Here is a 14,056-nt window from a genome sequence, read left to right on the forward strand (position 1 = left end):
GAGAAGACACAGGAGGCAAAAAAAGAAAGGCAAGCAGCAAACCGGCTGAGGTGGCCGATGAGGTGACAGGTGGATACCCCACATGCCAATCTGCTACCTGAGGTGGCTGCTTTAACCCTACCTCATTAGTAGGCTCCCCTTTCATAGTCTACCTGAAAGGGGATGGTAGGAAATGAGGACATTAGGACCCCGGCAAGCCTGAGCTATCTTCTGACTTCTGGTTGGCAACCTTCAGTCTCAAAAGACTATGGTATAAGCCTACAGCACCCGGTATTCCCAGGCAGTCTCCCATCCAAGTACTAACCAGGCCTGACCCTGCTTAGCTTCCGAGATCAGACAAGATCAGGCATGTGCAGGGTAACAGTTGCTGCTTTTAGGGATGGGGTTTTGGCCCTGGCTATAAAAATCTCTCTGCAGAGCTTCTGGAGGTTGGTCAGTTGTGATTGCAAGTGCTGAGAGAAGTAGGAGCAACTTTTGGTCTCTGGCAGTGGTCTCCCCCTTTATCTCTGGATGACCAAAGGGAAGGTCTAAATTTGATACCTGTATCCTTCATGAGGTATGGGAAGGAAAGCATTTCTTTGTTTAATCAGCAGCATAAAACTTATCAGGGTCCAATAAAAAGTCACAAAGTAGTGAGGGGGATGTGGGAAGAGAGAAATGACTGAGCATGATCCAAAGGCCTAGTCTGCAGTTAGCAACAGTCTTGATTGGTGTGGAAAAAAATGTTAAGTACTCTTAGGTTTGTCTGGGGATGCAGGAAGATCTCTGGTTGCAGCAAGACATGCTGGAGCGAAGGAATGATGCTTTATTTAGGAGCCCCTACTGTGCAGGCAAATATCCATGTGAGCTAATAAACCTGATTCTGGTCATGTTTTACCTTAGAATGAGCTCCCATGAAGGAACTTTGTAGCCCAGTGGTTTACAGAGAGCTCCAAAGCAGAGCAGTTAATCTTTCTACACCAAGATGTTATACCTGTTTGTGTGTGGAATATGAATATGTTAGGTTTCATATTTCATGTACTATATTTGTCTGTATCAGTACCCTGCTAGCTAGGGAAGAACATTTGTTGTTTTTCTGGTGGTGAAAGCTGACCATTTTGTAGGACGAAAATCAAGTGCATATGCTACTTCAACTGACATCTTTAGCAGGTTTCAGAGACCTAGGTTTATATTTAATCTGACCAGTTGACAGAAAGAGAAGGAGTAATATTCTTGGGTTTGTTTTTTTATTACCCCTGAGTGTGTGTGTGTGTGTGTGTGTGCGCGAGCGAGCAAGAGCGAGAGCCGGCAATAGAAGTCGTGAAATAACATTCCTCTCTTAAAGATATCTTCACTCAAGCATGTTGGGCTGTAATAGGCTCTAGCCTGCTTTCTTATGATGCTGTCTGTTTGATGTATTGAACAGGGTTTAGGTTCTCTCCATGAGCAAATGATAATGCAATATATAAGATGATATAATATTTATTGCAGAAACTGTCAGAGAGGAGATGAACTATTTGAAGGAAATACATTCTGAATATGGAACCATAATATATTCCGTCTCTTTTTTATTCCTCATCGTCTACTTCTGCAGTGCACTTACTTCCTTTCTAAATTATTGTGTGACAATTAGGATCACTTGCAAGATTTGGGATGTGCAAATAGTCCCACATACCACATCACTACAGACTCTGGAATATTGCATGTGGAAAAGCATGTTTTGTGGATCGAGTATAGATACGACGAGTAGAGGAAGAGAGCTGTTGAACCTTCTCTCTGCCCACCACTCCTAATTGCCCCCTAATTGCCTCCAAGTTGAAAAGGCAGTTGTGTAGGCAGTGAAGTGGTAGTGGTGGGTGATTTGAAATGGAGAAGCAAGACGCTTGGAAAGAGATGCTTCCCCCCCCCCACTTCCTCTCCATTCCAAATCAGCTTTTGTTGCATGTGTCTGTGTGCGAGTACTTATGCTCCTTAATGGAGCATTACTCAGCATGGTTCTGAGGTCTGGTTATAGAGCTGAAGAATGAATATATGCATAAAAATTATTTTGAAGATTTGTTTGTGCCATACTGTCATCTCCTTGTGATGTGTCATCTCTTATATGTAATTATTGGACCAGTGTGGATGCTACTTTAATTGCCCAACTGGACAGTTGCCCATGCACTTAAAGATGAGCATGCTCCTGTCTTGGTTTCTCTCTCCCTTCTTGATGAGTTCCCCAATCATATATATGCGTAGGAGATCTTCTCACATGCCCCTCTACATGTACTCGGGCAGTCCAATCCAATGATGCCTCAGTGCTGGCTCATTTGCACTACCCGATAAGTAAGCTGCACTGGCAGGGAAGCCTATGCTGCCCCGGCAATGCTGCAGGCAGAGACCCATCCACCAGTGGAACTAAGGTAAGCACAGAGTGGTGCAGGGGTTTGATGAGGCGTTTCTGGGTGTGGGGAGGGCAGAGAGAGGGTAGGATGGGGGAGGGAGAGGCCCTGGAAGGGTTGGGACTAGCGGAGGCCACTAAATCTTATCCCCAATATGAGGCTTCTTGAGTTTGCACCACTGAAATAGTTGGCACTGACTTGGGCAGCCCCATTGAGCAATGTGGTGCATTACACAGGATAAGGGGACAAATGTCCCCTTTTCTCCGAGAAGACTTCCAGCCTGCTTGAATCCAGCTCAGGATGCAGTGGTAACCATTTAGTACTGCAGAAACTTGATTATTGTTTTACTAAGTGCTTATTGTTTACTTACAACTGTCTTCTGTATGATTGCATACATCTTAAAATGAATTTTGTTAGTAGGTTTTAGGCTGTGAATTTATTAGTGGATATTCTCTAATAACGTAAAAGACATTTGTGTATTCCCACTTCATCAGCACTACAATGTATGCTTATGGACCTGGATTTGGAGATAAAACAGAATGAATTAAAATGATACTGGCAATAGTAGTGCCTCTCAATGTTGGACACAACTTATCTGCAGTCCCAGAATAGGTAAATTGGTGCAGAGCCCACTTCCTGAGATTTTCTAACCTGAAGTCTTCCCAAAAATTGGTTTGTTGTAATTTGCTCTATGGGGGGGTTGCCTTTACGGTCATGCCTCATTATTACCATGGATGCTAAAATATGCGGATGGCCAAGTCGGAACCGGAAATGACGCTTTTCCAGAAGTGCTGTAAATTCACAGTAAAAAAGGTTTAAAAACATGTAAACAGAGGGAAAAACAAACAAACAAAAACAAAAAGCTTCCCTTACCTCACGCAGCAAGCTATCGGGCAGTCTATGGCACTCCTGGGAAGATATTTCCAGATCACACTGAGCCTTGATTCTGCATCCTTGATGACAATTTCAGCTGGAGATTATTCCTCAGTTTTTTTTAGCCTTTCTCAGCCTGGGCTGTTGGGAGGTTCTTGCTCTGTGGCAAGATCTCAAGCTGGCTACTGGTAATCAGAAATTTGAGGCTGAAAATAGAATTTTAATCATCTGAATTCACACAGGCATATAATGTGGCATGATTAGAGTTAGATGAAAATAGAAATCTCATCTGTTTTTCTGTGTTGCTTTTTTGAGAACCACTTTAAAGCTGCAGGAGGTGATACCTTTTAAAAGTCTTACACCTAGATAATTATAAGCTAGTGGTGATATACAAAAGTGCCAGTTTCTGATTTGTTTAAAATAAAATGTGTGTGGGGGAGGGAGTGTTAGGGAAATACCATGTATAAAAACTGGTTTCCATTTGTGAATTTGTCTTCCTGGATCCTGGAATGCTAGCATCAGAAAATAATTTTGATGTTTTTTTTATCTGTGTCACATTTCCCTCCTGAATCAGTGTTTTTCCAGGTTCAAAGTCTGATTTTCAGTATTTGAAGGTGACATAGAGACTAGACTTTTCCACTACATGTTTCTTGGTTATCAAATATTTGAGGCTGCAGAGCTAAACTTTAGGGCTATACTCATACCTCTTTTACCTTTAGCACCGCTTTGTTACTGAGCGATTTGTCCCGGCATGATTGTCAGCTATTCTTCTTAATGAAAGCAGTGTCTTATGGGCAATTGGTGCTGGTTTTGTGCTGTAACTTTATTGCCTATAGTGCTACTCACACAGTGCTCAACTTTCCAGAATGGATGCCATGCATTATGAAAGGTATAACTATATTTTAATTTGAGAATTTGGGTACTGTTTAATTTCTGTTTTGCAAAGTGTTGTATAACCCTGGTATGTGTGGCTGTTTAAGCCATGTAGAAAGGTACATTTGGAGTGCATGCTCTGTGAGTGTTTGGTTGCACATTTTCTAGAGCAATTTTTGAAGTTGCTGCTAAGGAGTGTAGGCCAGATTTGAATGGATTACATGGGTGGGATGTTTGGCTCAGGATTTACCTTCTCTCTTCATGGGTCCCATCGAGGAAGACATGGAAGCATGTCTTTGGAGTGTCCATCCTGCTAGCGTCAAAGTAGTGGGCTGGGAATGGACCTGGATTGAAGAAGCAATCATGTTAGAAGGCAGAGGTATTCTGTACTTGGGACTTTGGAAATTATTTGTGAGGAGATTTTGTGTTTTTACTGAACATATGAATGTAAACGATAATTTTAAATGGTTTTTTTTTCCTTCATTGCCTCCAAGTTTATTTCTGTGCTAGTCCCTATTTTGTAAACTGTGGAAGGAAATAAGATTACATTTGGGATGTTGTGGAATGAATTATATTGCTTTATTATTAATAAATATGTAGTAATTCTACACAAACCATTAATGGACAGCATCCAAATAACAAAATGCATGCCCAAGAACATTTGGGGGTTGTGATTCTCTTCCTCATATCATATAGGAAAAGGCTTTTGAACTTGAAGGGTTTTTCAAAAGTCGATTGTGATGTGGCTGGTGTATGTATTTTTTTGAAAGATTTCTACCCCACCTTTCTAGCTCAAGGCAGCTAACAAATTTGAACAGTTTGAATAAATACAAATGCAACAATAGAATTGTTAAAATTATAAATACTATATGTGTCCATTGATAAAAGAAAAAATTGAAAATCCTACCAGGTGCATCCTCTTTGGATTCTAGCTCATGGATATATTAGCAATAGCATTTTAGCAAAAAATATGCTTTGAAGATTTTTAAATTACTTTTTGACAAGAACAACACAGAATCCTGTGGCGCTTTATAAACTAACAAATATAAATATTGTGTACTAGAGCCCCCTTTACCAAATTCTCTCATCCAGGAGTGCCAAACACATTTCATACAGTGGGCCAAATAGGATTCATTACATCTGCTAAGGGCCAGAAGTGATGTCATTAAGCAGGAACTGATGTCATTAAGCAGGTGATGACCAGTTATAGGCACTGTTTTTTCACTTAGGAACTCATTAGCTGCTAATGAGGAGAAAATATGCAAACATTGATCACATTTTCATAATATGCGAGAGTTCAGTTATCACACGGACTGCCCTTTCAGCAGTGCCACTTTTGCAGAGATGCCACTCTGTAGCTCATCAGCTGAGAGTTGCTCTGCAAACTGATGCCTCAGCAGAAGTGAAACTGCTGAAAGGGCAGTTCACTCGATAATTAGGTTCTCCCAGCACTTTGGCAGCTTCTCGCTTTCTCACCCCTCTTGGTCTGTGCCTTCCCCTGTAGTATTCCTTGTCTTCTGAGGCCTCCTTCCATCTGTACCTCCTAGCAGCTCAGCAGAAGCAGCACTACTGAAAGGATGACCCACATGATAGTAGGGCTTTCTCAATGATACCAGTTCAGTGGTGCTGATGTGTCACTTTGCAGCTGAGAGAGCTCAGTTATCACAGGGGGCCAGACACTCTGCTTATGGGGATTGTATCTGGCTCACAGTCCTTATGTTTGATACCCCTGCTCTACTCCATGAAAGCTTATGCTACTGTAAGTGTATTAAGGTGCTGTCCTAACCCACTTTCCAGCACCAACATAAGGGCAATGCTGCTCTGTGGTAAGGGAATAAGCATTCCCTTAGTTTGAGGAAGCCTCCAAGAGTGCCACCCAATTGCAGGATGCAGCACATACTCCATTGACACTGTTATGCCAGTGCTGGAAAGTTGGTTAGAATTTGGGCCTTCGTAATGAACTTGCCTCTCCTTGTTGTTTTTGCAGCAACAGGCCAACATGACTATCCTTTTGGAAGTTTTTGACCAGGGCTGTCTTTGTCTTTTTCCACACAGGTGTCATTTTTCTTATTCATAATCTTTGTGGTTTATACCATGCTGCCCTTTGACATGAAGGATGCGATTATTGCCAGCGCCCTAACTTCTGCATCACATACCATTGTTCTGAGTATCTGTCTATCATCAACGGACATCATCAAGGAACACTTGGCTTGGCAGGTATGTTTTTGGTGGAATTGATCATTATGTGCTGAATGACTTGCTAATTATCCTGGATAGCAAATATAACTTGTCTATTATTAAGAACATGACTGAATTTCTTCTTGCATTGAAGAAACTATTTTTCAGTGAGGTAGTTGGCTCCAAAGCACTTTAGGAGAACCCGGTGTACCCTGAAGTTGCCCTCTGCCCTCTACTCAAGGACACGCTGAATTGGGCTAAGATATACAGTTCCATAATCATTTATATTATGGAAAATAATAAAACAAAAACAAAAGTTGTACAGTGATTTAAAATATTACATAGATTTGGATTTTCTGCCAATTTTCCAGAAGCTATTACAGTATAATCTACGTCTCGAAGGTTTCCTTCCATAAGCCTTTAAAAATGATTTGTGTTTAATGGGGATCCAAAAGTTCACATAATTTAAATTACAATTCTTTAAAAACAAATCAAGCCTTGCTACTTATGCTTATTCTTCAGTGTTTTGTTTGCATTCAGGATTCATTGTTTCAATAAATAAATTGCCCATGATTATTTTTTTGTAAAAATATAATTAGTATTAATGTAAGGGCTACAGGCCACCTTTTCCAGTGATTTCAAATGTAAGCAGGTGCTTAATAATGCTCTCTTCAACATTAAAGGGGCTTCTAACTCAAAGGCCAATAATGTAGTTAAATAGACTTTTCAGAGAGTGGGAGGTGATTTGGTAAAGGCACAGACACATTGTTGTCCGCGGTGTGTATTCTCTCTCCTTCTGCTGCCCATGACCAACAGGTGGTAGGTTTCTGTAGTGCATTAAAAGCTTGTGAATCCTGTTTGATATAAGTCAAAAGATGCAAGTGTGTGTACTGCATACAATGATGTCTCATACTGCCTTCATATCTTTAAAGCTATCATCTCTGCCAGCCTCTAGCTGCTGATTGGTAGATTGGCTAAGGTGTGGTAAGATTCTCCAAGTGGCAGATCAGTCCAGACAAATGACTGTATATGTGGTGACAGTTTGCACTTGTCCAGAGTTCTCCAGTGTTACATTGCTTCTGAGAGTTCTAGCAGTAGAATAGATTGCAACTAGTTCTGCCTTCTTGGTCAGCAACTTGAGAAGCAACTGAGTAGAGTGCAAAGCTCCCAAACTATCTTGTTGTTTTACTATGCAACAGTCACCCTTGATTTCTCAACCTGGGGATAAAGCAGACAAGAAGAGCTGTGGTCTACTCTCCAATGAGGCCAGTGCAAAATGGTGGGATATCAATAAAAATAAAATAAAATAATAAATAATGCAACTTTGCTGCTACTTGAAAAGATGGGTGAGAATGTACCTTCTGATTCAGAATACTTCGGTCTTTTAACAAGAGTTTAAACTCCCAATGGTACCAAAAACATGACATTTGGCCTGTTTTTGGAACATTACAGTCTCCTCAGAAGGCTTCATAGTAGTTGTGTGTCTGCATCCTACCTCCAGTGAAGAAGAATCTTTTGTTTTCTTCATGTGAGAAAGTGTGTGATGGTCTCCTGGTGGTTGTTTCATTAGGGCTTTTCAAGTACCTATGGTATAGGGCAGGGGTGTCAAACTCATGTCATACAATGGGCCAAATAGCATCCGTGGTGCCTGCTAAGGGTGGGGAATTACATCATGAAGCAGGAAGTGATGTCATCAAGCAGGTCATGATCAGATGTGAGCACTTTGTTCTCATGTAGGAACTCATTAGCTGCAAATGATAGAGAAAATATGCAAATTTTGATATTTTCAAAACATGGCAGAGCCCAATTATCTTGTAGGCCAGATAAAGGGATTCCATGGTCTGTAATCCGTCCGTAGGCTTTATGTTTGATATCCCTGCTATAGGGCCTGTCAGTCTTTGAAAATATTGTAGTTATGTTCTTGTAAAGAGGGAAAAATACCTCTTTTGTCATAGTGAGAGCCAGGCACGTCTCTACAAATCATTTCAAGTTTGCCAACAGTCAGTGCTACAGTGGCTGTTACTGCTGGTAATTTTTTTTATTCAGGCTTTTTCTTGCTTTAGTAAAAAAACAAGGCACTACTGCCCACAGCATTATATGAGACTTAACAGCCTTGGCTCTATCCTCAAATTGCTTATTTCAAAGAAGTGACAGAGATTTTACTTTAACAGTTTCACAGTGAGCTGTTTCAGGACTGCAGAGAGACTGTTTTATCTCTGTTCAGTGCCTTTCACATTTTATGTGCATGACATTGTTAGAATGTTTCTCACATTTCTCTTTTGCTTTCTTGCTACAGCAAAGAGTTAGATCAGTGGTCCCCAGACTGGTGGGTCGCAACCAACTAGCAAGGCATTCACTGTCTCTGCCCCTTTAAAGGGCGGGGAGGAGGGGGAAGGCAGTGATGTGATCCCCAGGTTTGTGCTGCTGTGAGGGACACCTCCACCAGTGTTGAACTCCGGCGGGGGGGGGGGTGCAAGGAGCCCGCAAGTGCTTCTGCAGGACTCCCCAGTCCTGCAATTAACTAAAAACAATGATTGGAAACCACTTCCAATTTTCAATCATGACTTACAGCAAAGTTCTCAAAGTTCTGCAAAGACTTATAGCAAACTCCCAGAGAGTTTGGGAACTACCGAGTTAGATTAAAATAGTCATGGTAAGAAACTTCTTAGTGGAGACTAGAATCAAGTTCTGCAGCGTGGCTAGATTGAATTGTATTTATTGTAGTTGTATTACTGCTTTATGAAATGGAAATAAAATATATAGTCAAAGTCAGGCTCCAGAGTGCCTCATGTGTGTACTTAAAGCTCTCCCATGCATGCATAGGACTTAGCTGATGCTTGCTTCCTTATGCTGTTATCATGTACTGCACTGAAGAGTGCTTTGAATAGCTTTTGGAGGTAGGGTACACTCCCTCCCAGTCACAATACATGCAAAAGGAACCTCATGATGGCTTTGATCCAGGGCCAAAATATGTTGGAAAATATACTGGAATATAGAAAAACCCAGCATAGAAGGATTTATGATTATTCTCAAGTCTCTCCATTTGTTCTTCAGATAGGCTTTATTTGTCCTGTATTTAAATTGTCTTTTAATAAATTGTTCTGAAAGCAATTCATGTTCAAAGTCAATAAAATTTAATGACAGTTAAAACATCCTGAAACCTGAAGCAATTTAAAACTATTTAATATACAAGATTTTAAAAAACTGTTCAAATGCACCTTCTGAAGGATTTTGCACCTAAAGGCTTGGCAGGATATAAATGTTTTCACTTGTTTCCTAAGGGTAACATAGAAGAAAACAAGCAGTTCTTCTTAGGGAAGGTATTCTATTATTCCAGGGCCACTGCAGAAAAAGTCCTACTCCTAGATGACATCCACTCTAGTTGCCAGCTTGTCATCTGTGATGGGGCTTATTGGTGGGAAATGGCTCACTGGTGAGAGGAATTCCTTTGAGTATGTTGTGTCTAGAGAAACACACTTGTAGCCAAAACGTATTATGACTTGTCTAAAACCTATTATCAACCTCAATTGAAATCACATTGCACTACTGAATCAGCAGCCGGGGGAAAAATGTAGTATGAGAAAACATATCATATGGTGTAGGATTTTTGTGGAACTATTACTTTTTTTGGACGATGCAGCCTGGCAGATCTTGCTAGTCTGTGGGCTGCTATTTGAGCCAACAGAAACCAGCATGGCAGTTGGCACAATAATCCTTACATGAAGTGTGAAAGAGTCAGATGTGCTGAAACAGCTTCTCTGTCAGTAGGTAAATGCTGTGCCTGGAAGAACCTACATAGTTTCCTGAGCCTAGCTCTTGTCTGATTTTTGGGGAGTATGCAAAACTTTTAGTTTTGAAATATGTCTCACCACCGTCCCACCGCTTACCCACCCAAAATCTTTGTCATGGCTTCCTGGATGTAACACACTTATCAAACACATCCTGATCTATAAAGCCCCCAAACAGTGGAAAGCAATTACAAATAAAATAGAGAATCTTACATTTGTGCTTTGAATTGAAATGTCAGACTTGCTGTACCTCTTGCGTTTTGTGGCCTTTAAGCCCAGTGATTTTACATGTTGTTTCTCTGTGCATATAATTGGCCAACTGAGGATGGTGCTCCATGCAGCTGATGAAGTTGGACACTAGTCTTCTAGAGCAGTTGTTCTCAAACTGGAGGGTCGCGACCCACCAGTTTGTGTAACGCTTCTCCCATCCCTTTAAGGCAGTGGTACTCAAACTTTTCTGGCGAGTGGCACTCTTGACCGCCGTGGCTGTTGGCCATGACTCCCCATCATGTTCCTGAGGGCTGGAAGTGACATCATTAAACAGGAAGTGGCCAGAAATATTAACTATATTAAATATAATATTATGATATTATATTTATTATAATATAATATTAAATATTAAATATATATTAACTATATTAATATTAATCATATCATTAATTAAATGCAGATCTTAAAAATATATTATTAATACACAGCAATATACATGCTTAATAAAGATCAGCTGCTAACCACTGTTGGAGACAGGATGCTGGAGTAGGTAGATTTTGTCTGGTCCAGGAGGACTCATTTTTTAAAACTTTGTAAGCATACCAACAGAATTGTTTTATCAAATGAACTTTGTGAACAAGCAGTCTGACCAACATTACACACACACACCCCTGTGGACCCCAATCCAACTAGTCATTTCTCCCATTCTCCTTGGATAGGATTGAACCCTTTATTAATTTAATGAAATTAAATTTTTCCAGCAGCTGGTGGGGAAAACAAAAATAGACCATGAAAATGTATATCAGAGCTGATAAGGGTTTGGTTAGGAAGCTGATTTGTCTCCTATATTAGGAGATGCACAGCTCAAGCCTATGCATGTCCACTCAGAAGTAAGTCCCATTAGAGTCAATGGGGCTTACTCCCAGGAAAATGTGGATAGGATTGGGCTGGCAATCACTTCATCAATGGCTGATAAGTATTCCCTTCAAATAGCAAGATTCATCACTTTAAAAATCCAGCCCTTCCTCTTCAGTCAAAGAACAAGATTAGTAAATCACTTTAAAAACAGTACCCTTTTTCTGCTCCTGGCCAAGTAAAGTGTGTGCTTGTCTCTCTCGGGGGGAGAGAGACAAGCACATTGTCTCCAACTGCATGGAAACAACTTTAAGACCCCTGGTGACTGGTAAAATAGGAAGTGTTTTATTTGGGGAGGGGGAGGAAAGCAGGAAGGTTTTCAGGAGGTGAATTGCAATCACTCCGTTTCAGGATTCCAAACTTCGGGGAGGCCTGAGGAGTGCTGCGCTGGGCTCCCCGCACCTCCTGCAGCCTCCAGCAGCACTACCAACATTAAAGTAAGTGAAAGCATCCCCCCATTTGCCCCCCCCTTAGGGATGCCATCCTGGGGATCGCTTCCCTGCCCTTGCCCCTCCCCCACAAAGACTTACTGAAGGAGTGAAACTCCCTCAGAGTTTGAGAACCATTGTTCTAGAGCAGGGGTGTCCAAAGTTTTTGGCAGGAGGGCCACATCAGCTCTCTGACACTGTGTCAGAGGCCGGGGGGGGGGGAATTAATTTACATTTAAAATTTGAATAAATTTACATAAATGAATATATTAAAGATGAACTTATATGAATGAATGAAGGTCTTGCAATAGCTCAAGGCCTATAAAAGGCCTTGCACAAAGCAAGGCTGGCCTTTCCTTTGCTGCCACTGCTGCCATCACAGATGTGAAAGAGCAAGCAGTGGAGGGAGCTCTCATCCCACAGCTCACACGAGAGGTCAAACAGTCGCCCTCACGCTGAGAGAAGTTGCATTGGGCCAGTGCAGGCTTCAACAAATCTCTGGAGGGCCAGAGGCTCATTGGAGACTGGGGGCTCCCTGAGGGCCGCATTGAGAGGCCTCAAGGGCCGCAAGTGGCCCCTGGGCCGGGGTTTGGGCACCCCTGTTCTAGAGCTTCCTCCTAATAAATCTGCTAGTCTTTAAGGTGCCACAAGACTCTAGCTTGTAATTCTGCAGCTGCTTCCACGCAGATGTATTAGGCTCCTTGTGTGCCGTTTCCTGTGACATTTCTTACTGTAAAGGGCACACAGAAGAACTGCCTAACCTAACGCAAAGCGTACTTTAACAAAGCCTTGCAAATAAATTTGCAAATGTTAGAGGCTCACAAATCCTTCCTAGCTTGCTTGCTACTCATGCCTATATATGTCATTTGCAACACACTAATAGAAAGCGGGGGCAGGGCGGGTGGGCGTGAAGGAACATCTTCAGGTTCTTCTAGTTTTAAAAAGTTTCTCTGTCTGACCACCTAGATGCAATACCTACAAACAACCTGGTGAGTAGCTACAGCCAGTTCTCACTATCCGCATAATCCATTACTGTGGATTCGCTTATCTGTGGTAACAAGAGTGTTACTCATGTCATGCTATCTGCTGCATGTTCTTGGTTATCTGTGTCATCTCTGGCTACCCTAAAGCTATCTGTGACAGGCATTCTCTGTCTTCAGTGGCCATTCTAAAGCTATTCACACCATTCTGAAACTTTCTGCTGCTGGCATTCCTCACCAGGTTAGCTACCCCTAACCCCATGGATCCCATAGGATCAATGATTTGGTATCTGCTGGTTTGGTATTGGCTGGATTTTCCAGGAACCTAACTCCAGCAGATAAGGAAGAATTGACTGTATTTACAAATATTAGTAGACGTAATAACACACAAGTCTTTGTTAGAAAATTTAATCAAGCAAAAAAAGTCATGGATTGAATTATTTCTTTCAGGAAAAGCAGATTTTACTTTGCAATGCAAAATTTACTTTAGCCTCTAAGCCCTGTGTGAATATTTTTAATCATCAATTCTGTGATCCATTCTGTGTTTTCTACACTTCAGACACTGGAATGAGTATTGCAGAATTTTCACAGCAATTTTACTTGTTATAAGCTGTAGTTGGCAATTCTGTAATTTTTCACATTTTGTTGGGTTAAAACAGTAATTTCCAAACTGAGAGCCTTGCAAAGCTGCTAATGTAGGATAAAAAAAATAAACAGGCAAATAGCTAGAGAGTCTTGTAAGCCCAAGGTTACCTGTTACATCTCTGAATGATTTATGGTTATGGTCTTGCCTCTTTCCAATCAACCTCTGCTGGGAGCAGGTAATATGCTATACCTCTGTATGATGTATAATTGGATCAGTAAATTGCTCACAATGCCGAGAAGCAGCAGAATTACACACCTTTAGAGGAGGCCACCCACTGCATCTTTGCATTTTTGTATCTTTGCATTTGTGCCTTTGTCAAAAAAGCAAGCTTGTCCATATTAGTATTAAGGGCAGACACATAGAAGGTGGGTTCTTTTGAAGACAGGTAATTCTTGCACAGATGTAGAATTAGCCACCAGATTTGTCCAGAGCTGGGAAAGTGTTCCAACTCTTCCTTTATATCAGCTGTAGTTGAGATGGTACTGCAAATAGCAGGATAGACTTGAAAGCAGAATGTCCACAGGCAGCTGCAAATCAGATAGGTTCTCAATATGTTATCTATTTCTTGCCAGCTGACACCTTCACAGTCCACATTCATTTGTGGAATTCTGTCAGCATCATCTGTGGCATTCCAGTTGTCCATCCAAAGCAAAACTGGAACTGACCCTGCTTAGCTTCTTTAGACAAGGTACTAACACAACCTCTAAACCACACGACCTTCTCATTTGTCACAATGACAAAGAGACCACTGGTTTGGAGACCGCTAATCTATAGACCTCAGTATGGCAGAGTAAAGCACTACTTT

At 41.3% G+C, this 14,056-nt stretch overlaps 1 protein-coding gene across 1 annotated transcript in view; it reads left to right on the forward strand.

Annotated features, from left to right (window-relative positions):
* Positions 1-14,056, forward strand: part of ADCY2 (adenylate cyclase 2) — a 121,878-nt gene that overhangs the window by 42,002 nt on the left and 65,820 nt on the right. The window contains exon 3 of the mRNA XM_066623703.1: positions 6,162-6,323. Coding sequence (XP_066479800.1) covers positions 6,162-6,323 — 162 coding nt within the window. The remainder of the gene's footprint in view (positions 1-6,161; positions 6,324-14,056) is intronic.

Source organism: Tiliqua scincoides, chromosome 4 (genome assembly GCF_035046505.1).
Source record: "Tiliqua scincoides isolate rTilSci1 chromosome 4, rTilSci1.hap2, whole genome shotgun sequence".
NCBI classification, from domain to species: Eukaryota; Metazoa; Chordata; class Lepidosauria; order Squamata; family Scincidae; genus Tiliqua; species Tiliqua scincoides.